The 27,638-nt window shown below is 34.7% G+C and overlaps 1 protein-coding gene and 2 long non-coding RNA genes across 4 annotated transcripts; 1 reads left to right on the forward strand and 2 right to left on the reverse strand.

Annotated features, from left to right (window-relative positions):
• Nucleotides 1-4,615: 4,615 nt before the first annotated feature.
• Nucleotides 4,616-9,990, forward strand: LOC114399227. The gene is made up of 2 exons (XR_003663684.1): nucleotides 4,616-4,883; nucleotides 9,578-9,990. It is a non-coding gene; the product is annotated as an uncharacterized LOC114399227 (long non-coding RNA).
• Nucleotides 9,991-13,154: 3,164 nt separating this feature from the next.
• LOC114398182 lies at nucleotides 13,155-15,591 on the reverse strand. 2 transcript variants are annotated; one of them, XM_028360349.1, is made up of 3 exons: nucleotides 15,219-15,591; nucleotides 13,479-13,618; nucleotides 13,155-13,397 (listed from the first exon to the last, which is right to left on the reverse strand). In XM_028360349.1, the coding sequence occupies exons 1-3, from the start codon at nucleotides 15,522-15,524 to the stop codon at nucleotides 13,259-13,261; spliced, it is 585 nt and encodes a 194-aa protein (XP_028216150.1). In that variant the 5' UTR covers nucleotides 15,525-15,591; the 3' UTR covers nucleotides 13,155-13,258. The 2 variants fall into 2 exon arrangements, with proteins under 2 accessions (XP_028216150.1, XP_028216149.1); XM_028360348.1 differs by lacking the exons at nucleotides 13,155-13,397; nucleotides 13,479-13,618 and adding exons at nucleotides 14,495-14,820; nucleotides 14,916-15,134.
• A 3,090-nt stretch (nucleotides 15,592-18,681) lies between these two features.
• Nucleotides 18,682-21,545, reverse strand: LOC114398348. The gene is made up of 4 exons (XR_003663583.1): nucleotides 21,408-21,545; nucleotides 19,937-20,014; nucleotides 19,335-19,412; nucleotides 18,682-18,808 (listed from the first exon to the last, which is right to left on the reverse strand). It is a non-coding gene; the product is annotated as an uncharacterized LOC114398348 (long non-coding RNA).
• Between the last annotated feature and the right edge of the window lie 6,093 nt (nucleotides 21,546-27,638).

Raw genomic sequence — 27,638 nt, forward strand, 5'->3', positions numbered from 1 at the left:
ATGATACATATTCCTGATCCTGAGCCTATTTGATTGGTTTCCAACAACTTCAAATAATTCATCTAATGTCTTGCATGTGGGAATGAGGTCATGTAATAATGTAGCCAAGGATGACTTGCCGGGAAGTTTCTTTTCGCATTGTGAATCATGGTTTTAAATTGTGATCGCGGTTTCATTGTGATAAATTATGGACAAATGTGGCCAATGTACTGATTTTTGATCAGGGTAACCCCAAAAATCTTGATGTTGTGGTTGAAATCATGGTTGCGGATTTTTTTTAAAACCTTGATTGAAAAGACCTAATGATCATGTTGTTATGTTCAAATGCACATTATGCTGCCTAAGAAGTCAAGTGTAACTAGTTGTCCGGCAAGTCGTCTCTGGCTACATAAAGGTCTCCTTCTCTCATGCTAGATATTTGATGATATAGCCATGCACATAATTGGACACGAACATGATCAATGGTGAGATGCACAAATGCTAGCTCAGAACTATGTAGCATGACATTGAGAAAATGTGCATAAACTGGTGCATAGGAACTCATTTAATTATTAAGGTTGATTTTCACTTGGTTGCTTTGATTTAACTTGATGGATTTTGCAGGTATGAAGATTCAGTTGGTGTGAAATTTCCCTCAGCTTGTGCACTGCCTCAATTCTTCAAGAAGCTAGCTAGTAGTTACTAGCTTATTGTTGCTTCAAATTTTAAAAATCAGCTTAGTGTAATATTTAATAACCATTGCCTGCCTGTTTTTTAATTTACCCACATTTGCAGTGTTTTCTTTAGAAACTGCAAAGCTTAGGGGATTCCGTTTTTTCTCTTGAAATCTTTTTAGCTTACTTTGCGTTATGTTGGCGACTCTTGAAATTTTTTGTTTAAAATATTAACTTTTTATTAAAGATATACTAGTGGATTAAAAATTAGTAAGTAGTATAATTGGTCCCTTTCTTATTCTTTATATAAGCCATGTAAAATGTGCAAATGTATTCTACATTTCTCATTAGAATATATTTTTGTTTTTAAATTCTATACTTTTCTTCACTTTTCTCCTTTGAACCATGAATTTCAACACGTTTTATTTTTTTTTTGTTTGGTTTAGCTCTTTGGAAGAGAGGATATGTTTGAGTGGGTTTGGTTTCTGATTGTTGTTGGAATCTTTATCCGCTTGCTCTTATCCTCTCTTTTTTAATGAAATACTCTTTGCTAATAAATTAAAAAAAAAAACCTTAACTTATATGGGAACATCTTGAAAATAGAACTATTATTGTGATGTTTTCATAAGGTTCCAATCAATCAATTTTCGTTATTTCTTGAGCTACAATACTATTAGGCATTTCATCTTGAAAGCAAGATCAATTAAGTTCTGAATGCAATAGCAAAAAGCAACCTCTATCGGTTTTGTGCCAACACCACAAGGCATTTGTATACCATATTCAGATTTGAGAACCAACAATACTATGCAGGAAAATTTAGCCAGTTTACATTTTTCACTTATCAAATAATGTTAATTAAGCACCATGTTATATATACCTTACATAATTTGAGTTCGAGGGTTGTTAAATGTTGATAATAGAGATACAATTCCCTCAAATTCTGAATTCAATAGCAAAAAGCAACCTCTGTCGGTTTTATGCCACAACCATTTGTATACCCTTAAAATTTGAGAATCAATAATACTATGCAGGAAAATTGAGCCAGTTATAATTTTTCACTTACCAAATAACTTTAAGCATCAGTTATACCATACATAATTTGAGTTCGAGGGTTTTTGATCATATGTTGAATAGAGATAGAATTCCCTCAAAATCGTTGAGGGAAACAGGTTCTATATTTTGAAACGAAGAAGCATGCTTTTCGACCATCCACTTTATACAGTTCTGACCGGACATAAATTTAATGTTAACTGTTTGGAACATGGCTTTCCAGAGTTACAATCAATGCTATCACATGGAGAAAGGTTAATACTAAATCTTATTCGGGGCCCATTCTCATAAACTAATTTCCCGTTCTTTTCATTTTTCTTCCAAAAAGAAAGGGAGAGTAGTAAAATTGAAAAAAATAAATAATACTTTATTGGACCAACTAACGAGTATAAGAAGTCTATAAATAATTATTTTTTTTATTGAAAATTACAGTGAAAGTTTCAAGAAAATCATGGTGAAAATGTATAAGACGTATCAAGAAAAATTATCTACCTTTAATTCGTTTGTCAGGCCCTAATATTTTTCATAGTTTTTAGAATTTTCTCCCAATTAATTTTACTTTCTCCTGCAAATGCAAAATACTGCTCTAATCTAATCATGGGTTTGGTGTTTAGTGTTTGCAGTTACAACATAAAATTAACTATTTACTTATAAACATGATTATTAAATTCTTGAGTTAACTCGTTAATTCTTACGAGTTTATGAGTCCACTTACTATATGTGAGTTGATTCATGTGTAAACTCTTTTTTTAGTATACTCTTGAGTTTATCATCGAGTTAACGAGTCAGCAAGTTAAAAAAATTAGACCAAAATGTAAGTCATTTTAAGTTGTTTTCTGTGTTTAGTGTTCAACATACCTTCATTTAATGTGTTAATTTCAAATAAAAAAATTCTCAACTTTAATAACATCAGATCATTGTTCTCTAATAACATCAAACCCTTGAAGAGAATGATTTATCACTATTATAATATCTGCAAGTTATTATCTAGTAGTGATGCAATACTAAACTTGATTATTTAAGTATTGTGAAATTTATGATTTACTATTTTGCTTTATTACATTGTTGAAATGTTTAATTAGTATATTATTTATAAAAATTTTGTTATTATTTTTATATGAAGTGGACTCTTACGAGTGTACGAACTAAGTCTACGAAACTTTCATAAATTTACGTAAACTCTCGAGTTTGATAACTTTATTTATAAAAGATAAAAACTGTAACATTATCATAGAGCTAATAATAATAAAAAAAAGATGTTATCTTTTCTGAATTCAAAAGTCGATCTATTAGAAGTGTTTGACCAGCTTCAGCACTATAATTTCTAACAAAATTAGGCTATATAATATAATTCTCAATATACATATATTTGAGGTCAATAGAAAGAAAGAAATATTGTTGCTCAGAAATTACATCATTGTTCCTTCAACCCTTCATAGACTAAGATTCAATTTGCAATATTCAAGATATGGATAAAACAAAAAGAGTATCTAGAAAAAGTTCTTAATCAAAGACTTATTATTGCACATAAACAAGGCATATACATAGATGAAGGAAATACTGAAAGGGAAAAGAAAAACAAGAAGAAATTAGAAAGATATCAGACCTTCTCCTACAAGCAAGCCCAACATGCATGAGAACAATAAGGCCAAGTGTGATGCACAGACTTGGTGATACGAAGGTTTGTGAGTAAGCAAATAAGGTGACGGCTGCACCAATTAATCCAATCAAAAGAGCCATCAAGTTTTGCTTCATTTTCTTTTAGTCACTGATGATATCAATTCTCTTTCTCCTTTTGATGGGGATCTGAAATGGAAGATATCACTCTTGGTTAAGTTTTGCTATCTTAGCGCCAAGCTTGGATGGAATCTTTATATATAAGTCTTTCTAGCAAATCAACGCTTGAAGGGGATGATGGTGGTTAATAAAGTATAATTAGTAGATTGATCATTGATCCATTGGAGAATAAAATATACCCAAAACAAAATGAAGTATATAAAAATATAGGTGACCCAATAATCATATTATAGAATAACTTGAAAATGCAGAGGGCGAGCGGGGCTTCTCACAAATACAATAGAAATTACACTGAGAAATTAACTCAGTACATTATTTTGTTTTTTTTTTTTTTGTTTTTTTGAGATTATAAGTATCTATTATAGGAAGTAATTTTGTTCGAGCAAGTAAAATTATTATGGATAACAAAACTTTTTTCTCTTATGTCATAACAGAAAATTTAATGTTCGCTATTTTAAATGTAATATCTTTTTTCTAAAAAAAATATACATTAAATTCTAGTAACATTCCGTTGTGTGTTTCATTCAAATTACACTAAGATTTCCTCTTTTTTTAACTTACAAAAAATTTCATAACTTTTATGCTTTCGTTAGGGTGACATCCCTTGTACTCCATGTTAGTGGTGTTAACTTGGTTTGGTCATGGCTGACACATGATTTGTAGATAATTTATTTTTTTTCAAAACATCCTTATCTCGACAGTTACTTATGCACTGCCTGTATTTTGATACATATTATACATATGCATCTCCTATGCTTTTCAAACATTATGCATTATACTCCACTATCATTTTAGATCTGGATTGCCAATTTGCACTATCAACACTCCTCTTCCCTCTTTATTTCTCTTCACTTCCTCACTCACCTACCAATTGACGTTCCTAAACACCAAGGCCCCCAACCAATCGAGGTTTTATAAAATATGTTTAAACATCAAACACAAAACTCAGATCGGTGTACATTGGTTTCCTACAACTCAAATTAGGGACCTCTAGCACAAGTCAATCCTTTCTGGAAACTGTCCAAGTTCCTAAACTCCAAACGCAAAAACATCATCAGAAATATCTAAGGTGTGACCAAGCTCACACTAGTTGATAGGAACAAGCCTGTTCTGGATTTCAAGGACCAGAGCCTCCTAGAGAAGAAGGAGAGGAATTAGAGATAAGTTGTATTTTCATTGATTTGTAGGTAATTACATGGCTATATTTATAGAGTAAATTTCCTAACAGAATTGTGATTCTGTTGCTAGGAAAGATTAGAAGCAAAAACGAAAAGATCACAGGCAAAACGATTTTGGTATTGCTGTCCCCTGATTCCAGACAACAATCATCTGCAAATTTTCCCTTGAACCAGCTCAGCAAGATCCTCACACGTAGTCCTACAGGTATGAGGGCTTTGTGATTGTTCTTTTTGCTTTGTTTTCTAGTTGCACCCCACTGTTAATGTCTTTACTAGGCTCACTACTAGTTGCTTGTTGCACCCTTGTTTCCCTATCATTCCACGACCCTTGCAAATGCACCTTGTCTGCAAGGGGATAATCTCGGCACAATTGGGGCCAGCTTTCCCATGAGGTCTCATCAGGGGAGAGGCCAGACCATTGGACTAAAACTCCCCAATGAGAATCCACCCCAGATGAAGCTTGACGATAGTCAAGGATTACTAATGGAGATATAAGGGGCTGATTGTGAACAATTTGGTCGGGCAGGGGAGCTGCGTCTGCTGTCTCTGGTGGCCCCTTAAACTGCTTCAGAAGAGAACAGTGAAATACTGGATGAACACTGGTGCCCTCTAGAAGTTTCAAACGATAGGAAACGGGCCCCACGTAGTCCAAAACTTGAAATGAGCCATAGAAACGCTTAGACAATTTTCCGGAAGAGTCTTGTTGTTGTTTAGCCGATGTTTGCTGGCGTGGTCGTAACTTGACCATTACCTAATCGCCAATCTGGTAGACCACATCCCGACACTTCCGGTCTGCATGTTTCTTCATAAGACCTTGTGCCTTAATGAGCTTCTTGCGGATGAGCAGGAAAGTTTCCTCGCGATTAGGTAGCATCTCATCAACAACATCCACCTTGGAAGTTCCGGTGAGGTACTCTGGAAAGTTAAAAGGTTTCCGCCCAAAGGTAATCTTGTAAGGTATGGACCTTGTCACAGCGTTCCACGCCATGTTGTGAGACCATTCAACCCACAATATTAGCTTACCCCAAGAACTCGGTCGTCGATGAACAAAGGATTGAAGGTATTGTTCAATTACCCTATTAAGAACTTCTGTCTGCCCATCACTTTGCGGGTGGTATGCTGAGCTTATGCGAAGCTGCGTTCCACTGAGATGGAATAATTCCTGCCAAAATCGGCTGATAAAAAGGGGATCACGGTCGGAGACCATGCTTCATGGCAGCCCATGGATTTTTCCGATAATATTCATGAATAAGCAGGCGACAACATGGGCTGTGTGAGAAGATGGAAGCATGCCCAAATGGATACCCTTAGAAAAGTGATCCACAACTACGAGAATAACAGTGTTTCCCTGAAAAGGTGGCAAGCCCATAATGAAATCTAGGGAGAGATCCTCCCATGGCCGGTGTGGAACTGGAAGAGGGCAAAGTAACCCTGCCACCCTCTTTGTCTCACACTTGGCGTGCTGACAATCAAGGCAACTCTCAACAAACTTAGTAACATCATCTCGCAACCCTTCCCAAAAAAAATTGTCCATCAGACGAGCTATGGTTTTTGCAGTGCCCAAATAACCTCCTGTCGATGTGGCATGGTACTCCAGAAGGAGTGTTCTGATCAAGGGCAATTACGGCGGCAACCAAATACGACCCTTGCGGAGTATCAGGCCATTGGGTATGGTGAACTCAAGGTACTTGGCCGGAAACGATTGAATTGCCTGAATTCAGTCCTTATAGTTCTGATTTTGAGCCATTTGAGCTCACAATTCCTCCATAAAAGTTAAATAGGTCACTAATAAGGTGAACAACAGAGAGGATGCATGTTCTGGTAATCGCGATAACTCTTCTACTGCCTGATTCGTGGCACCTAAACGAAATTGGATTTGGTAATCGTACCTCATCAGTCGAGCAAGGTACATGTGCTGCTACGGGGTTTGAATGACTTGTGTGAGCAGCTCCTTCAGACTGTGGTGATCTGTAAGGATGGTAAAGCAGTGGTCGAGAAGATATTGCCGCCACTTCTTGATCGCCACCGTGACTGCAAACAATTCTTTGACATAAGTGGAGGACCATTGAAGCTTGGGCGGAAATGGCTTACTGAAATATATATTGGGATGGCCTTGCTAGGAAAGGATCGCACCCATGCCTACACCGGAAGCGTCTGTCACAACTGTGAATGGTAACTGGAAGTCCGGTAATGTGAGGACCGGAGCTTCGGACAGAGCTTGCTTCCAACGGTCGAATGCTATCTGAGCCGGAACGGTCCATCTAAAAGGATCCACTGTGGTTGCTGCCACCAACAGAGCGGCTATCGTGGCATAGCCCTTAATAAACCTTCGATAGAATCCGGTGAGGCCCAAAAAGCTTCGTAAAGCTTTAATGGATTGCGGTACCGACCATTGGTATACCACCTCCACCTTTGCGGCAACTGGTTCCACCCCCTTTTGCAAAACCACGTGTCCAAGGTATTCCACCTGTTGTTGTGCGAATGAGCATTTAGACAATTTAAGGACAAATTGATTATCCAAAAGGACCTGAAAGGCTTGCTCCATGTGTGCCACATGTTCCTCGAAGGTCACGCTATAAATCAAAATATCATCGAAGAAGACGATAAGAAAGCGATAGAGGAACGACCTGAAAATCATATTCATAGTCGCCTAGAAGGATGACGGAGTTGCACAAGCCAAAGGGCATAACCTTGAATTCATAGTGCCCATGGTGCGTCCGAAATGCTGTTTTGGCAATGTTCGGTGAATGCATCCGAATTTGGTGGTAGCCTTGCAATAAATCCAATTTCGAAATCCAACAAGCTTTGCCCAATTCATCGAGAAGCTCATCGATGGTGAGGATAGGAAACCAGTCACAGACAGTCACCACATTGAGTGCTCTATAGTCCACGCAAAATCGCCAAGAGTCATCATGTTTCCTGATGAGCAGCACTAGTGACGAGAAATGACTTGTACTCGGACTAATAAGCCCCTTTTGCAACATTGATTCCACCTGAAGCTCAATTTCCTACTTCTGGTAATGGGGGTACAGATAAGGACGCACGCTCATTGATGCGACTTGTAGAATTAAGTGGATGTGGTGGTCAGTCACCCTCTCCAGTGGCAACGAGGATGGCGGTTGGAATAAGTAACCAAAGTAATCCACTAAAGCTTGGATACGAGGAGGAAGAGGTATACTGGAGTTCGAAGACTTGGCCTCTGCTAACACCCCAATATGATAGAAGGAGCTAGTATCTGATTTACGAGTTAAGCGACGGAACTAGGGTGGGGTCAACATAGTTAACATGGGCTCCATATCTCCGTGAAGTTCTATGAATTGGCCATCATAGAAGAACTTCATACTCATAGTACTATAGTTAGTGAGCACCGGCCCAAGCAATTTTAGCCATTGTACACCGAGAATGATGTTCGCGACGGCAATGGGCAGCACATACAGATCCACCACACAAGTAAAGTGCTGGATGGTGAGAGAAATGTTTGTGCAATAGCGAGTGCAAGCTAAGTGTTGGCCATTTCCAACCATAACTCACAGTGGGCTTGTATCCTAAGTCTGCAATCCAAGTTGGGCCACCAATTCCTCTTGGATGAAGTTGTGGGTGCTCCCACCATCCACAAGGACAACCACGGAGTGGCCAACGATCGTGTCAATCAAACGGAGCATTTTCGGGGCCAATTGGCCCGTTAAGGAATTAAAACTAATTCGGGATGAAACCGGGTCATGGATATCGGGTGGTTCTAGGCCCGGGTCAAGTCCTTCTATATTAGGGTCAACAACTTCGTCCTTTTCCACGACTAAGAAGAAAACCCTAGAGGCACAACGATGGCCTCTATGATACTTCTCGTCGCAATTGAAGCATAGGCCTCGTTCACGACGAGTGATAATCTCCTCCGGCGACAGGCGCTTCAAGGTGGGCGGTGGACGGGGTGGAGGCGAGCGTGAAATTGGAGGAGGGAGCAACGCAGGCGAGGGAGCTGGGCGTGGCTATGGCACGAGCAAGATCGGAGGAGCACGGTTGCGGAAGGGGGGTCGCGTGTCCAAGAGCTTTTCTTCCTGGAGACGAGCAAGCCCGGTGGCCTGCACCAAGGTCAGGGGTTGCAACACCTGCACTTCGCGGCGGATGTCAGGCGTGAGCCCCAAAATGAAGCAGCTTAGAAGAAATTGAGGAGGTAGCCAAACTATTCGATTGTCTAAGTCCTCAAAGTCTAAAAGATACTAAGCAACAGTGCCAGTTTGCTGCAGCTTGAAGAGGGTGCCGGTGGGGTCGTTGTAGTGGGAAGACGCGAAGCAGGTTTGGAGTGCCTGGATGAAAGCGGGCCAAGAAGTAAACTGGCCATTGTTGGCCATCCACTGGAACCACGCGAGGGTGCGACCATCCATGTAGAATGAAGAGATGGTAAGTCGATATTGTTTTGGTGTGGCATGGTATTGGAAATATTGATTTATTTTGAACACCCACCCGAAAGGGTCAGTGCCATCAAATCATGGGATGTCAAGTTTCATTTTGTATTGTGTTGCAGGAATAAGGAAGAAGGTGGGAATGGGTGGAGTTGCAGCGGAGGATGAGAAAGAGGATGGGGGAAGGCGGAGCATAAGGGCATCAAACTTCTGGGCCATTGTGTGGACTGTCTCACCAAGGGAGGCATGGAGGTCAGTGAGTTTGAGGATGGCAGCTTCAAGGTTATTAGAGGAACTGGCGGTGGAGGGAGGGTCAGACATGGTAACGAGAGCACCAAATGATAGGAACAAGCTTGTTATGGATTTCGAGGACCAGAGCCTCCTAGAGAAGAAGGAGAGGAATTAGAGATAAGTTGTATTTTTCATTGATCTGCATGTTATTACATAACTATATTTATAAAGTAAATTTCCTAACAAAATTGTGATTCTGTTGCTAGGAAAGATTAGAAGCAAAAACGAAAAGATCACAGGCAAAACGGTTTTGGTATTGTTGTCCCCTGATTCCAGACAACAATCATCTGTAGATTTTCTCTTGAGTCAGCTCAGCAAGATCCTCACACGTAGTCCTGCAGGTATGAGGGCTTTGTGATCGTTCTTTTTGCTCTGTTTTCTAGTTGCACCCCACTGTTAATGTCTTTACTAGGCTCATTGCTAGTTGCTTGTTGCACCCCTGTTTCCCTATCACTAGTTCAGATCAATGCGCTACAACTTAATTAGATAATTCAAATCTGAAACGATAAAGGGATATCATGCGTAATGTTTGAAAAGCACGGGTGCATTTGTAATATGTATAAAATACAGGGGGTGTCATGTAATTGTGTAATTGAGGGTAATTTTGGAGTTCAAGTTTTAAAACTAAATGTAACTTAATGTTGTTATGAGAGGAGGTGCCAAGGAAATGGTTTCAAACGGAGAGAGTTGTCACTATAAAAATGACTTCTTAAGGGAAAAAAGAAAGGACTTTTTAAAAAAAAAATTAAGAAAATTATTTATCTTGTTTAAGAATAAACAAAATATTAAGATATGTATGTTAACATCTATCATTTTGTTTTTTGTTTAAAAATAATTAAATTAGAGAATATTTGTATGAAATGAAAAATTTATCTTTCCATATATTTTTCTCTAAAAATTTAACTCCCAAACATATTTTCAAAAACGCATAATGACAAGATGACATGTAAAACTTATCCCTACTTAGATGTCAATCACCGTAAGTTAGTTTTTGTTCAATCACTAACTCAAATGAGACTTTTGACAAAAGCTAGAGTTAGATTATCCAGATCTCAGTTGAAGATGCATATATGATGGATCACTAGAAAGGCTCTATAATGAGTTTTAACACAAGATTTTACTCTCAAACATACTTTTAAACATTCCACCGAAAATTCAAATGTACCTAAGTCTATATGTGTGTAAGAGAGTAAAGTGTGATGTAAAAAGAACATTTATCGCTCAAGTCACTTTGATACTCTAGGATCCATGTTAAGAAGTTGCATGATCATCCTCCCTAAATATTAAGGATCATTAGTTCATTATGTATCGTTGTTCGATTAGCTATTAGAAATGCATGACAGAGATAAATAAATAAGAATGAAACTAATTTAATGCAGAAAACCCTAGATGGGAAAAATCATAAGTAGAGGAGAATCAATTCATTGTATTGAAAATTGGTGCAAGAGAGATTCAAAGAGAACAACTCTTGCAATATTATTATATTAATGAATATAAAATCCAAGTTCAATAATATAAAAGGTCCATACTGATAGGACTTCAAACTATTAAAAAAAAACATTTTCAACATAGCTGTATCAATATCAATTCTCTTAAAAATGATGATAAATAAAATATGGTGATAATTTTAAAATTAAGTGTAATTTGTGGACATCGATTATTAAAAAAATAAATCTTAAAAAGATTTTCAATATTTGTTATTTAAAAATTGATGCTGAATTTATTTAAAAGACAAATCGGATATTATAAAAGGCCACGAAATGTGATCAAGAACTAAATGTCAGTTACAACCGCAAACCAACTAAGAAAAATAAAACAGATTCACAAACAAACTCAAAAACATTGTATTGGATCATAACACCAATTAGCAAAAGAAAAAGCCACTTAAGCATGCTCCCTTATATTTAAACCACGTCCTGGATATGGTTTGAATATGCCACAACATTGTCCGAACATCAGCTCTTGCATTCTTGAAAACAATGCGATTTCTGTGAAGCCAAATATTCCAACAAGTAACATGCCATAGCAAATAACGAACCTTTCGAAATCTATTTCCCCTACTCAATAAACCATCACTATTAGAAAATATGCTTTCTACATCGGTTATTTATGACTTTCAACATCGGTTTTTCAACCGATGTTGAAAGTACCGACGTTGATAATATTATCGTTAACATCGGTTTTTGAAAAACCGATGTTAACGTAAAATTACCAACATCGGTTATATAAATAACCGATGTTGCTAATATGAATTACACCCAGAAAATGTATATTAATATTGAAAGTTAACATCGGTTTTTACAAAAAACCGATGTTAACGAATGTGTTACTGTTGACAGTTAACATCGGTTTTTTTACAGAAAATCGATGTTAACGTTCGTTAACATCGGTTTTTATAAAAAACCGATGTTAACGAATGTGTTACTGTTGACAGTTAACATCGGTTTTTATAAAAAACCGATGTTAACGAATGTGTTACTATTGACAATTAACATCGGTTTTTATGAAAACCGATTTTAACGTGGGTTAACATCGGTTTTTTCAAAAAACCGATGTTAACGGATGTGTTACTATTGATAGTTAACATCGGTTTTTTCAAAAAATCGATGTTAACCCACGTTAACATCGGTTTTTATAAAAAACTGATGTTAACGAATGTGTTACTATTGAATTTTAACATCGGTTTTTTTTACAGAAAACCGATGTTAACGAATGTGTTATTGTTGACAGTTAACATCGGTTTTTTCAAAAAACCGATGTTAACGAATGTGTTATTGTTGACAGTTAACATCGGTTTTTTCAAAAAACCGATGTTAACGAATGTGTTGCTATTGACAGTTAACATCGGTTTTTATAAAAAAACCGATGTTAACCCACGTTAACATCGGTTTTTATAAAAAACCGATGTTGTTTTCAGGAATTTTTTTTATATAATGTCTTTGTTTTTACAAAAAAAACCAAAATTTAACCTGTAAATTTAAAATCAGGCCACACAGCACACAACATATATAATTTGCATTCAGTTTTCAAATAGATTTTAGCAAAAAACTAGCTATCAACAAAGGTTGTTCAATGTTAAGATGAAACAACAATTGTAAAAAATGTAATGCAAAGTACGTAAACTAATTTATTAACCTAAAGTTACATAGTTGCCTAACATCCTATGTTTGATTTCTAACTTTTAGATAATACTGTGCCCACTGTATGCGAAGTGCCTTAAATCTCTCTGCTTCCAATGGTCTAACTTCATTAAAATACTGCATGATCAAATAAAAAAATAAATTAATAATGTAATAACAATTATAAAAAAACCAAATTTGTTTGTAATAAACAATTACCGTCTCCCAATTATTCTTGAAAGATCCTAAGATTATCGTGGACATCCAGTGCATCACGTAGTAGCCACATTCAGTGATTCCTTTTTGTCTATTACACTAAATACATAATGAAATTTGGATATTAATTAAACGTTAACTACAATTAGTGTACACACACATAAAATATATATAAGTAGAACTTTTATTTAAATCACGTACCTTAACAACAATCCACCTAGCAGCAGCCTTAGATTTCGGTTGTGGAGTATCATCAAATCCTTTCAAAGCACTAGTGTTGAATATAAGGAACATTAAAATATTGATGTTGTTGAGTTATTCCAATGAAAATGTATTGAAAACAATACTGACCTGTTAATTATTCCCTTAAGGTAGTTGTCTGGCCTGTTATGCAAAGAACAAAACCAGACAACTAGGTTTTCCTTAGGTAGAATGACGACCATTTGTCAGTGTCCACTGCAGTAGAGACGAATATAGTTTATTGTAGTAGTATAGATTATTTAAATTCAATTATTGTGTTTGACTTACCTATTCAGATAGGCTCCAAGGTAAACATCTCATTTTGAACTCTGTATCCAACTCTTGATGTAACTTTCGGATTCAAATTGTGATTGCCCAGATCTCTGAATGGACTGTGGCTCGAGGAATCCATACACATCAGAATTCCCCGCTCGCACACTTGTCTCAGTCAGATGGCTGTGTTGTTAAGTCAAAGTTAATTATGTATGAATTTAAAACAATTACTTTGGTAATTAATAGTAATCTAAAATGACTTACAGAATCCACAACTGTATAACAGATATGCTGAGACATTGACCACCATGTGCAATTTCAGAGAGATCTTCGTGCTTTATATACAACGGGAAGTTTTGATTAAACACCCCGAATATGGTAGCATCCCACATAACCTGGAGCGGCTTCAAAAACAGTTGTGGGATGATCAATGTCATTAGGTACAGGGGATCATCGACCTCTTCATCCGGGCTTTCTGGAGGTTTTGCTGGAGACACAACTGCCTATTGATAAAACATAGTTAATTAACAAGTTTTGATTACAGTGAACAAATTAATTGAAAAAAAATAAACATATAATCAGAGTAAAATACCTGTTCTGATAAACGCTTCACAAGATGTGTTAGCCAAACAAGGAAAGTGTTAAGTGCCTGCCCCACTAAGGTAACCTCGTCAGTGGGTACAGGAACGAGAGCCTCTATATCTTTAACCTCCTCAACACCAACCTTGACTTGGCCATGCAACAACGGGATGTTGTGAACTATTGTGGATCCCTCGTAAAGTCTTCCTAAGGCAACCAAGTGGGAAGGATTTTCTTCAATATATAGGCCGCATTTGTCTGAGTCACCCATCCCTGGATTGTTCCCTGAGGGAGCAACACAACTCTCCTTTGTGCTGACACGAGGACCTGAGGGACCAACCTCTGGCTCTGGAGGTAGTGCAATTCCCTATGATTGCATCTGAGACTGAAACTGCGACTGCATCTGGCTAAAGGATTCCATCATTTTTCGAGTCACTTTTTCTGTGATTGACTCCTCCAGTTGGTCTCTGATTTGTTGGGTCAGCTGTTCTAGGTCTTTAGGAGGCATGGAGGAAGAACTGCGGGATGTTCGTGAAGCTGATCCAAAGTATTGGTTTATGGTGACACTGGCTCCAACAGCACGAACACGGCCAGGGTGCTCTGGTCGCCCAATGGCAGTAGTCAGGATATCCTGACGTCCATGGGGGACAAACGATCCCTTTGACGCCTGCTCGTCCAAAGAATCCTGTACCGAACACATATTTGTCCAAAGAATTCACAAAATACACAAAGATAATTACAATTATTAATTAAAAATGACTTACAATCCTGTCAGCTATTTCCTTTGCTGCCTCAGACGTCATCTGTCCAATTTTCTTCGTGCGGGCCATCTTCCATTTCACGTGGCGTCTGATGGGAGATGGAGGGTCAATGATGCCCTCAGTGCTTCCAGACTGGGAAGCTTCTTCCAGTCTTTTCTTTGTCTTCTCAGCCATGAACTTTTCTTCTAAATATTCATAACCCCCACGAGACAATACGTGGGGGGCAGTGTTTTGCTTCTGGGAGGCCTGTGCCTTTTTCCGTACATCCTGCAAAAGTTTAACATTAATGAAAATGATTATTACAATAAATTATAAGAAGTGATTTTGTTGTGGAAAACAACTAAAATGACAAAGTACATACCTCCCATGAGGGGTCTCTGCGGGTCTGACAAAACTGAGTCCATTTCTCCTTGCTAATGCCATATTTTTCACAGACAATGTCGTCCGCACCGTCCTTGTCGACTGCAAGTGCCCATTTCCTAGTCAAGTCAGATTTAAACTGCCTCCAGCGCTCGCCGACAATCTGAAGAATTTTCTTCTTTGTCCTATTATCAGAAGCTTCAGGGATTTGAAATTCCGCCTGACAAACAATAAATTAGGTTTTGTTGTAAGTAAATAACAAATTTAGACTATTAAAGAAAATCAACGAAGAAAACTCAAATACCTGAATATCCTCCCATATCAAATCCTTCTGAGCAGTAGGGACTTCCTTCCAGGTGTCATATGTCACGTCGACCTTATCACGAGCGAAAATCCCCAAATATGTTCTTAATTTCTTCTTGTGGGGACCGTCGGCCTTGCCGGTAGCAGGATCGACGTTGACCACAGGTCTTTCTGCCCCAGGTGGTCTAGTGGCCAATGATCGTAGCCGTGTCGCCTTGCGTGTCCGCTTCAACGTAGATGGAGACGCATCAGCGTCTGCAGGAGGAGGAGGAAGAGGAGGAGGAGGCGAGGCAGGTGGAGTATCCATGGTCCTTTAAAGAAAAAAAGTTGAGTTAGTTAATATTATCAAAAAACACTGTATGAGTTATGTAAATGAATGTACCGAAATGAAATATTATATTAGAAAATTACGTTAGACGATGTTAATTAATTCTCGTTCATCATGATCATTACGATTAGCATGAACGTCGTCAGCTTCTTCTTCTCCGACGTTGTTAGAAGTCATTTGTGTAGACAAAGGACTAACATAAGTGTCCATGTATGAATCATCATCTTCTACATTAACACCAATTGTTTTCCCGTTTAGAACCACAGACCACCTTTCATCACAAGGGTCTTGCACATAAAATACTTGCTTAGCTTGTTCTGCCATGATGAAAGGGTCATTCTGGTAAGCTAGTTTCTTTAAGTCTACCAACGTAAATCCTACATCATCAGTCCGCACACCGGTGTTGCTGTCAACCCACTTACATTTGAAAACACAAACAGTAAATTTGACATAGTTAAGCTCCCATATTTCATCAATGAAGCCAAAGTAAGGGATTGAAGCTACAAAGGGATTGTCATCATGTACAGTTGCAAAGTGTTGAGATTCAGCCCTTAGGGTGACCCCGCTGTTTTGCATTGTACTTTTGTCGTCTTGTGCTTTTGTGTAAAAGGAATACTTGTTTATGTCGTATACTTGTTTATAACATTTCTTTTAGGCCCATGAGCTAGCTTTCTTAATGTTTCAGAAGCATTTTCGTCAGCAAAGATTGTATCTTTAAACCAATCAGAGAAAGTCTTGTTATGATTTTTCAAGACCCAGTTCTTTGACATTTTTGGATTACTTTGTTTGACTAAATGTTCATGCTGAACTATGTATGGCAAAACTTCATTACTGTTATTCAATACATACAAGTGAGCTTGTAACAAATCTTCTACACTTGGAGTGATAACATGCAGTCCTCTTGAACCTTTATCGCCCACTCTGTCGTCATGGCGAGACCAGGAAGGCCAACAGGTTTAGCCTTTTCAATGTATTATGAACAAAATTCAACGGCTTCTTCTACGATGTACCTTTCAACAATAGATGCTTCTGGACGATGTAGATTCTTGGTATACCCTTTTAAGATCTTCATGTAGCGCTCAACCGGATACATCTAGCGCAGATAAACAGGACCACAACATTTGATTTCTCTGACCAAGTGAACAATTAAGTGGACCATGATGTCAAAGAAAGCAGGAGGTAAATACATCTCCAACTAGCACAGTATAATTACAGCCTCGTTTTCCAAGTCATCAAACTTGACCGGATCAAGGACTTTGCTACATATGGCATTGAAGAAAAAGCACAGGCGAGTTATGGCTAACCTGACTTTGTTAGGCAAAATGTCTCGTATGGCCACGGCTAACAATTGTTGCATCAACACGTGACAATCATGAGACTTTAACCCCACCAGTTTAAGCTCCTTGAACTGCACAAGGCTCTTAATATTTGAAGAGTATCCTTGTGGTACTTTAACCTGGCGCAGACACTGGCACAAACTGATCTTCTCCTTTTTGGATAAAGTATGACAAGCTGGAGGCAAGTATATTTTTTTACCATCAGACCTTGGATGCAACTGCGATCGTATGCCCATGTCAGCTAGATCTTGACGGGTATTTAGACCATCTTTCGTCTTGCCCTGAATGTTAAGGAGTGTCCCAATGACACTGTCACATACATTTTTCTCTACATGCATAACATCAATACAATGTCTAACATCTAGATCAGACCAGTATGGAAGATCAAAGAAAATGGACCTTTTCTTCCATATGCAACTCTTACTTTTATCCTTCTTTTGGGTCTTTCCAAATACAGTATTAAGGTGTTCAACCCGCTGGAAGACCTGCTCACCAGTTAATGGTGTCCGCGCAGTTTCGTGCTCTTGACTTCCATTAAAAGCTTTTTTCAATCTTCTGTAAGGGTGATGAGCTTTTAGAAAACGGCGATGTCTAGTGTACACTGTTTTTCTACCATGTTTCAGTTGTATGTAGCTTGTGTCTTCTTCACAGATGGGGCATGCAAGATGACCCTTAACACTGTAACCGCTGAGATTCCCATATGCTGGAAAGTCATTAATGGTACAAAATAGCATTGCACGCATTTGAAAAGTCTCCTTGCGAAACCCATCAAACACTAAAACCTCCTCATCCCACAACTTTCTCAGGTCTTCAATCAACGGACTTAGATAAACATCAATGTCATTTCCTGGTTGTCTTGGGCCTGATATCATCATAGACAACATCATGTATTTTCGCTTCATGCACAACCAAGGCAGAAAATTGTAAATTACTAGTAGAACTGGCCATGAACTGTGTTGAGTGCTTAAATTTCCATATGGATTCATTCCATCACTGGCTAGTCCAAGTCTAAGAATTCTTGCCTCTTTGTCAAAATTCGGATACAAACTATCAATCTTCCTCCACTGGGAGCAATCAGCTGGATGACGGATCATTCCATCAGATTTTCTCCCATTTGCATGCCAGGTAAGATCTTTTGTGTCGTCCTCATTAGCAAATAAACGCTTAAACCTTGGAATGATGGGAAGATATCACAACACCTTCGCTGGAGGGCCCTTCTTTGAGTTTTCATCAGAACTGCAGTCCTCATCATCCTTCACCTTGTACCGTGACGCCCCACACCTAGGGCATTTTGACATTTCTTCAAATTCATGTCTGTACAGTATGCAATCATTAGGGCAAGCATGAATCTTCTGATACTCCATACCCATCGGACACAATATCTTCTTTGCCTGATAGTAGCTTTTAGGCAATGTGTTATCCTGTGGAAGCAGATCGTGCACTATTTGAAGCAATGAAGTAAAGCTTTTATCACTCCATCCATATCTAGCCTTGACATTAACCAGACAATAGCGTCAAGGAATTGTTGCACCCCGGATACAAAGGCTTTTTTGAGTCACCCTGCAATCTTTCATACACAGGGGCATGTGCTTGCTGGAAAGACTCTTCTCCAAGGTCACGAATCATATCCTCCAAGCGATCTCCCATTTCTACATCAAACGGTTCGGATTGTTGCCCACTCTGCATGTCTGTCATTTCACCATGTCATATCCACGTCGTATAATTTCTCTTAATTCCATCACACAACAGATGCTCTCGTATGTCATCCAGTATTTGTCGTCTTCCGTTCAAATAATTGATGCAAGGACAATAATATTTTCCATCTTCATCCGGTTGACCTCTTTGTGAAGCAAATTGTAAGAATTGCTCGACGCCTTCCTCATATTCTGGGCTGATGCGACTTTCATTCATCCAACTTCGATCCATCTAAGTAATAACTCGATCATACTCTCAAAGTTATTCGATGCATGAAAATCTCACTTTTTTATTAAAGGTGTGACCCTATTCCATTCAGGAAGACCGTCTTTTATGGTAGCTTCATACATCAGGGTTAATTCTATTTTGTTAAATTTGACAAAATTTTGGCAGCATTTCGCATTGGTCTCCAAGTACACGACATGAAATCGGTGAAATTAACTTCCCGATAATCAAGTATGCACTCAGAGAACAACTAGAAATGTATTACCGAAATTTCATCAAATTAAACAAAATAATTTTAACCTTAACACATGAATCTACTATAAAAATATCAGTCTCCCCAAACTGTCCAAACAGACAATTCAAGATTGAATACAATGATTAATGTAAACTGTCCACAAGAATCATTGCATCAAATCTCAAACGGGAATCTAAGGTTCACTCATCATGAACACAATTTGTATAGCATATATCAATTGTCATTAATGGCAGTGAACACGTAATAAAAATATTCATTAGTAACAAAAATTTGTACCTGTGATGATGAGCAGCACGATCCAAAATGAAAGCAAGAATCAAAGAAATAATTGAATGAACACCTACATAAGACAATCTTGCGTATGATAAAAAAAAAGAGTAAGATTAAGTATAATAAACGCTCAGAAGATATGAGAACAATTTATTCTAAATTATATTAAATTTATTCTAGAAAGGAGAGTTCTTAAAGATATGAGACATAAAAGGAAGTGCAAACATACAATATTGGTTGCTCTTTAAACATGTCGATTTTATATCCTAGCTAGTAGAGCACCTAACTATTTTACCATTCAAAACAAAGTATCCAAACATGGAATGAGGAAGCATTGGAAACATGTACCAGCCCCTGAAACAACTTTCTCAGTTTAACTCTTCATTAAATAAACTCAAAATGCCAAAATGATCACCAAATACAATAGGATTTATACCAAAATCAGATAATAATACCATAAATCCAGTTCTATAAGTTATAAACTAAGTTCTTAGTTAAACTAAAATACCATAAATATATATATATATATATATATATATATATATATATTCATTAATGTGCGGGAAAAAAAATCAAGCTAGTAATTTGGTGTGAATTAGAAGGAATACCAGGATTCCGTTTCAGTATAGCTGCATGGAGTGGAGAGTTTCCAAAGCACAGTGGAAGCTAGCTTCTCAACAGATAGCCTGTTTAACCAAGTATGATTAATTAATTAATTAATTAATCAATTTCTGTTCGTTGGAATAACTATAAAAATAAAATAAAAAATTGTTACATAGCAATCGTGAGCCACGATCAAAGGCCAACCAAGTCCTTGTATACAAGACAAAAAATTAAAATAAATATTCTCATTTCCATGTACCAAAAAAATGAAAATTCAATATAAAATATTCTTCACCGTCTTAGAAATATCCATATTCCAAGTGAATTTTGCTAATTGCCAGCTCTAGTGGTAAAGAGTGTGTTTGTTGCTCTTATGAATTAGTAAGTAATTGGTTCTCTATATACACCGAGTAGAACCTTAGTTAAGATAGCTTTCAAAAAGAGACCTTAGAATTGAAACTTATTTCCGAAAAAGGATAACCAAAATGTTAAAAAATCTGGTTCTTCTTCATATTACAAGCAGAACACCAAAAATTGAGACAACCATATGCAGAAAAAATGACAAAAATTGGATGTGAACAAATTAGAATCCGAGTATTGGTGCAAATTTATAAATTAATTATTAAAATGAATTCTTTTAAAACATATTCTTAATCTGAGGTTATTTTTACTACATTAGCATAAAAATCACAACCCAATAAAAAGCAATTTTTAAAACATATATAAAAATCACAGTAGATAAATAGCAATTTTTTAAGCGTATTAGTAGGAGTTTGATCCCTGACAATGTGAATACAAAAAATTAGTCTCTAATTATTGGTTGGTCAAAACATATTCTTGGTGAGAGAAAAAAAACATAAAAATGATTAAATAAACTAACAATTTATGTGTTGCATAATTTATTTCTCCCCCTAGTTGATGTTAAGGTACGGAAAAGTGTAAGTTAAAAAAATGGTTTGGTGAAATGCAAATACTGTCCAACATTAGCATGTGCATTAATTTTGAGGCTTAATTAAATCAGTATCGAACTACAACTCCCCCACTCATTCGACACATACATGTACTTTGTGTTCATGTATTTATTTTAATCGACTATAACTGATTTTAATTTAAGCCTTAGATTCAAGCTTTTGCTTTATCTCAATTGTTCCTAAAAACAAAAAGTAAACAACTACAAGCATTACTACACTAACCAAATTCTGAATGTATGATACAATGGTGCGTATTTTATATTACTATTTACAAACACAACTGAAATTTAAAGCAAGCACTACTAGTCCAAGATCTATACTATTGCAATTTCCAACTGTTAGTTTATTAGTGGCTAAAAGAGTTGGTAAAAGTTAACCAGACTAATTAAATAATAATATGCCCTGTTTCTATATATTGTTACCATAAATATATTTAAAAAATCAGACCAGGCTTATTGCTTTAAGTTTTTCACTATATATAAAAAGGTCTCAAATTGATACAAACCAGTAGGATGACAAAAAATGAGGGACGTAAGACCAATATTGATGAGTAGAAACTCATTTTTTATCAGCATGCACAAATTAGATATTCTTTTGCATTGGTAAAATATCAAAAGGAAACTTATTTATATAAATTGTATGGTTAGCTAAAAAGGTAAACACAATATTGTAATTTAAACATAAAATCCAACAATTAAGATTTGGAAATTGCTACCCGTTAAATCATCATAAAATTAAGTAGATTCGGTAAACTTTTGATATTCAAAGGGGCATCTTACCAGCATTGATGCAGTAGCTCCTACCTGCATAAGAAATCGTAACACCACTTTGGGTGCACATAGTCTTGTGAAGCATATTTCAAAATTATAAACTGTTTTAGGTTGACTCCCGTAAAACATGGTTCACAACTTCACATATATATTTTTAAGTTGAATTTCAACAATTTGTTAAAAAATGGAAAGAAGCTTAGAAAAGAAAAATTAATGAATGGTCATATATATATATATATATATATATATATATATATATGATTAAAAATAAATTAAAATTTGAACATTGCTTTGCATTATCAGCCATAGATTTCTTTTCTCATGAACATACACAGGAGTTCTCATAACGGGGATCGGATCCTCTCCTTTAGTAAATAAATCTTACTCCACCAAAGTGTATATCATTTCCATTTTATTTATTTTTTCAAAGCCTTATAAAATAGAAGAAATCAAGGAAAAAAGAAATATGAAGAGGATCCATTTCCCTCGCAACGATATTGATGATATGAAATACGAATCCTCTTCGCAGAGATATCTCTACCTCTTTGAATCAGTTTTTCAATCTTTTTATGTATCCATCATTTGTTTTCTTCTTTTCAATTGAAAAAGCTCCACCGAAACAAAGCATTCATTTCAAAGAAACGCAGCGAACAATAGAAATCAGTAACAGAAAAACACAACATGAAGGCATTAATATAAAAGAGAAGAAAAACAAGTTTACGCCCCACACCTTTCTTGCCGTGGCGTTATCGGCTGCTTCTTGCCTTTCTTCTAGAAGTTTCACGCCCCTTCCTTTCTTGCCTTTCTTTTGGCTGCTTCTTGCCTTTCTATTATTTTCCCTTGATAAAAAATAATACTATAAATCCTTCTATATATGTAAACTATAATCAGAATAACTATCTTGAATGAAAGCTCTTTTAGTTGTTATTCTTGAGCGTGAGTATTTTAAGAGTTTTTTTTTCCCATCTCTTTCAACCTCTAGTTCTAATTTAAATTTAAATTTTTTAAAAGAAATTACGAATAATTAAAAATAATAATATATCACATATAAATTATTTATTATAAATTTAAAATATAACTTTTATGTTCAAAAATATTTATTTATTATAAATTTTATTCAGAATATAATTTATATATTATAAATTATAAATTTTAGTTATATGAAATAAATATTTATTTTTTGCAATATATTTGTTAAAATATTGTAGTAATAATTTATTTATATAAAATTATTCACTTCCTCTTTTATCTTGATATACATGTAATCGATGCAAATAAATCCATATTTAATTTTATAATAAACCGAAGATTCTAGATCGAATATCATATTAATTAATCTTAATATCATCCAAATAAAAATATCTGTTTGCTGTATGTGTATCAGTGTATCTACTGTGTCACTCTCACAGGTGCCTTTTTCTCTTAATCCCTCTCACTACACGGTTCCTTTATTTTTTATTTCTATTTTTTGGTAGAAAGAGAAAATGCAACTTCTTTTGTGAAGAGTTATCTTCCCACAACGTATGTCTTATATTCCTAAATCAATCTTATCTTTTGAATTTTTTTATTATGATTATCATTGAAGAAAGAGACAAATTCCAATCTTAATTATTATTTTTAATTTTAATTCAAAAAAATAAAGAAAGAAAAAAATTGGAATGCACTTCTATTCATAAATTGACTCACAATATAGTCAGTTTTTGTTTCCAAATTTGAAGGACCAACGCCTAAAGGCAACCAAACTAAACAAAGTCCAGACTTTTCGAATAAGAAAAAATTATTTATACCAAAAGATTATTATTAATAAGTAATTTTTAAGATGCAAAGCATCGGGTTTCTTTACTTATTTAAATAACTATTTTGGTATCGATAATTTAATTTAAAAAATGATAAATGTAATAAAAATAAATTACATGTGGATTATAATTAACTCTAAATTTAAAGACTTAAAACATAATTTTCGTGTCTCATGAAAATATTTTTATTTTTGTTCTGAAAATTTTGTTTAGAAATAATGAAAATATCATTTTTTTTAAATCCTACAAATATATGAGATAACTATAATTATTTAAATTAAACCACTGTAACATATATTTTCAATAAATCAAATTAATATATACAAATATTTTAATTTATTTTTAATTTAAAGATAATACGATAACATAAATATAGTAGGATTTCATAGAATTTTTAAATAATATTCTCCATTTACCTTTTTATGAAGATTTTTTTTATTTTTATAATAATTAAATCAAAATATATTAGTAATAAATTTTTAATTTTTTTACGATATAATTGATTTTACCAACATTCTATAAAAATTCTATAAACAGTTTTTTTTTTCAATTGAACTAATATCAAATAATTTATATAAATGTGTGTTATATTTAAATGATAATCATGAAATAATAAAATTAAAATTACGAAATTCATTTTAAAAATTTAGTTTAATTTTTAAATGTTTACCTTTTGAATTTATTATTGTTTATTAATTATTATTTTTTTAATTAAAATATAATTAATAACGCAATATATGTTTTTTTTAAAATATATAAATAATTAAAAAAAAAGTTTATATTAACATCGGTTTTTTCAAAAACCGATGTTAACATCATTAGTTAACATTGGTTTTTGAAAAACCGATGTTAACATGTGATACGTTAACATCGGTTTTTCAAAAACCGATGTTAACATGTGATATGTTAACATCGGTTTTCCAAAAAATCGATGTTAACGTATATGCATTAACATCGGTTTTTTGAAAAACCGATGTTAACATATCATACGTTACGGTTTTTGAAAAACTGATGTTAACTAATGATGTTAACATCGGTTTTTCAAAAACCGATGTTAATGTGTATGCATTAACATCGGTTTTTTGGAAAACCGATGTTAAGAATAATATTTTATTTATAAATATGCTACCGCGTTTAACTTAACATCGGTTTTTCAAAAAATCGATGTTAATAAACCGATGTTAAAACTGCTTTTTGTAATAGTGCATGTTGAATGAGATGAGATCTCACTTGATTGTGCTGCACCATATAAAACCGCAACCAGCTATATACCGCAGACCAGACCTGACCCGCAAAAACACAACCAAGAAACAAATGATCCACATTTCCCACCTACCATCACACAAAACACAATCAGCACCATTAATCTTTATATGGATAAACTGAATTTGGGTTGGATCTTCAACTTATTATCTGTAACACCTATATTATAATCTTCGATTAATTTGATTAACACATTTAAAATATAAAATTAGATTAATTAGAATTTTAGTGAATTTATCTGTACATATATAAGTCTTAGATGTTTTTTCTTTTTACGAAAATAAGTCTTAGTTGTTAATTCAACTGAAATTTAAAATATACTGTAAAACAGATAGTAACAGTTTTATTATGTGAAATTTGACCAAAGCATTGATGCATGGGGTTTGACCGAAACACACCCAGCCAAGGGGAAGGAGGATTTTGATGTTCACAAACTTTGAATTAACTGAAATTTGAATTCCACCAAGTTTTAAACCTAAAAACCATAATCTCTCATTGATTGTGTGCATCACTCACACTTTTTCTCTCGTCAACTCTCATTTCTTTCCAAGAAGCCGAGCCTCTTCCTTACCAAAACCAAACATATACTATAATTTAATCAACACACGTAAAGAAAGGGTACGTACAAAAGGAAAAGGTAATAGCAAAATTATAAATTACAAAAGATATTTTCAACAAAATAATAAACCCAGTCTTAATGTCCAACTATACAAGGATTTAATTTTTTAAACGCAACACTAACTTAATTCATGTGGCTCAGGAAAAAAATTAAGGACAAAGAAAACCAAGTAAATGGGTTAGAAATTAAGTTGAACAAAAATCCTCAATTTTAATATTTTTTTTATACAATATATATATATATATATATCAAAGTCTTTGATAAACTTTCGTTCAATTTGTAATATATCACACAACTCTATGAATAGTTTGCAAAAAATGGTCAGAAAGTAAGGGATTCATCAGGGAGAAGGATCGATGCATCATGCACGAGTGTACAAAATTGTAGACTTTTAGCATCCACAAATTTCTTAAGTCAGAGATTAAACACAGAGCATACACATGTTTAATGTCGTTGATCATCTATAACTAATATTTCAGTCACGCATTAAATTGAAGTAGGTACCTTGCTTATAAGACTAAAAGAGAGAGGACAAAGGAGCAGCATAAATTGCATTTGACTTGTTGACTGCTAAAGCTTCTCATTTTCCACTGATTGTTACTACTTTTTGAAAATTTCTTGCTTCTTTTACTAGCATGCAGAAGACAAAAGAAAAGAGCTTAGGTCGTATTCAAAAGTAACTAATGAAAATGCAAAAAGGGTACTATCACCATCTAAAAGAACTGCTATAAGATCAAAAGGCAATACCATTAAACTGATCAAAGTTTATTAAATTTCAGCTCCCTGCATGCAATTCATAATGGAGATAACACTTTGTTAATGATTGTGTAAGTGCCAAAGTGATCACCACAAAAGACAACAAAAAAGCGCAGTGTATGGACTTTTGCTCTTTTAGCTAGAGACTGATGTGATTTCCTTTACTTAGCAGTAGCAAAGGCACGTACAGTTAACTTTACCTTCCTAAGCATCTTATCCAATATCCACACTCCATCATCAATAATACACATGAAGCATAAAAATTTTCTTATAATATCGTTGTCTCAAAACAATGGAAAATAATGTATGGAAATCCCCAAGTGCTAATTCACACGCACATATACGCCCATTTGAAAGACTTCATCAGCAACTTATTTGAACTTATCTTTCTTATAGGTACTAGCAAATATATCTTTTGGCTGGTCCATAAGATGTTTATAACTTATTTTCATAAGCTCTCCAAGATAACTTACAAGAATAGCTTGTGAAGGTTATGAAAAAATCTCACATTCAAATTCCATCAGGACAAAAAATATAAAGTACGTACCTACTTTTTTTTTTTTTGTTTTTTCACCCAAATTAATATAAATATTAACTTCTACACAAATCAAATTTATATTTATTTTTTTCTAAAAAAAGTATTTATTTTTTTATATGTTTCATTCTTTTTCACTAAATTAAATCAATTTATATTTTATATGTTGTTAGTAATTTCTTTTAAACATTGTTAGTATTTTTTATGTTTTCTTCTACGATGGTGTGTAATATATGGTGAAATTTTTATAATGATATACTATTCTTATATATTTACATTTATTTATAATATGAATGTTGAATTTTTTAATTTTATACCTTGAATTTGTGTGAATCACTCATTATTTAAAATTTATGATACTTAAATTTTGTTTTAAAAAATTAAAATTAGCTGTATTTTGACTAGTTAGTAATTTTTATTTTAAATATTTTTGTGTTATATATATATATATATATATATATATATATATTCTGTAATTAATATATTAATTATTTAGTTAGATTTCAATATTTTAATCATGATTTTTTTTTTTAATTTTTAAAATGAGACATGATCTTCTTAGTGATTATTCAGCCGTGAATCCAAACATTTCAATTGGGTAAGCACTTATCCGGATTCTAGAAAAATCACAAATAGCCACCGAAATTAGCAACCGAAACATTTCAGTCAGGAATGTTAACACGATTTCTTCGTTAACATTTATGGATTTCTATTAAGCAAACGGAAGTGATGAACAATCCTCTAGAAGGGCTCATCTTCATTTTTCTCTTTCCAATTAACCTCATAACAGAGACCTGAATTTGACATTGTTTTCTTTTCAATTAGGGTGCTATTTTTATATTGGATTACCTTATTTAAGTGTTTTTTAGCATATTTGTTTGGTATATTCTCTAATTGTTGTGTTTAGTTTTACCATCCAATTTTATTAAATGATTCACATTTATTATTTTTAGAGTGTAACATATTCAAATTTTTAGAGGAAAATATTTACAAATTT

The sequence above is a fragment of the Glycine soja genome, chromosome 19 (assembly GCF_004193775.1).
Source record: "Glycine soja cultivar W05 chromosome 19, ASM419377v2, whole genome shotgun sequence".
Lineage (NCBI taxonomy): Eukaryota > Viridiplantae > Streptophyta > Magnoliopsida > Fabales > Fabaceae > Glycine > Glycine soja.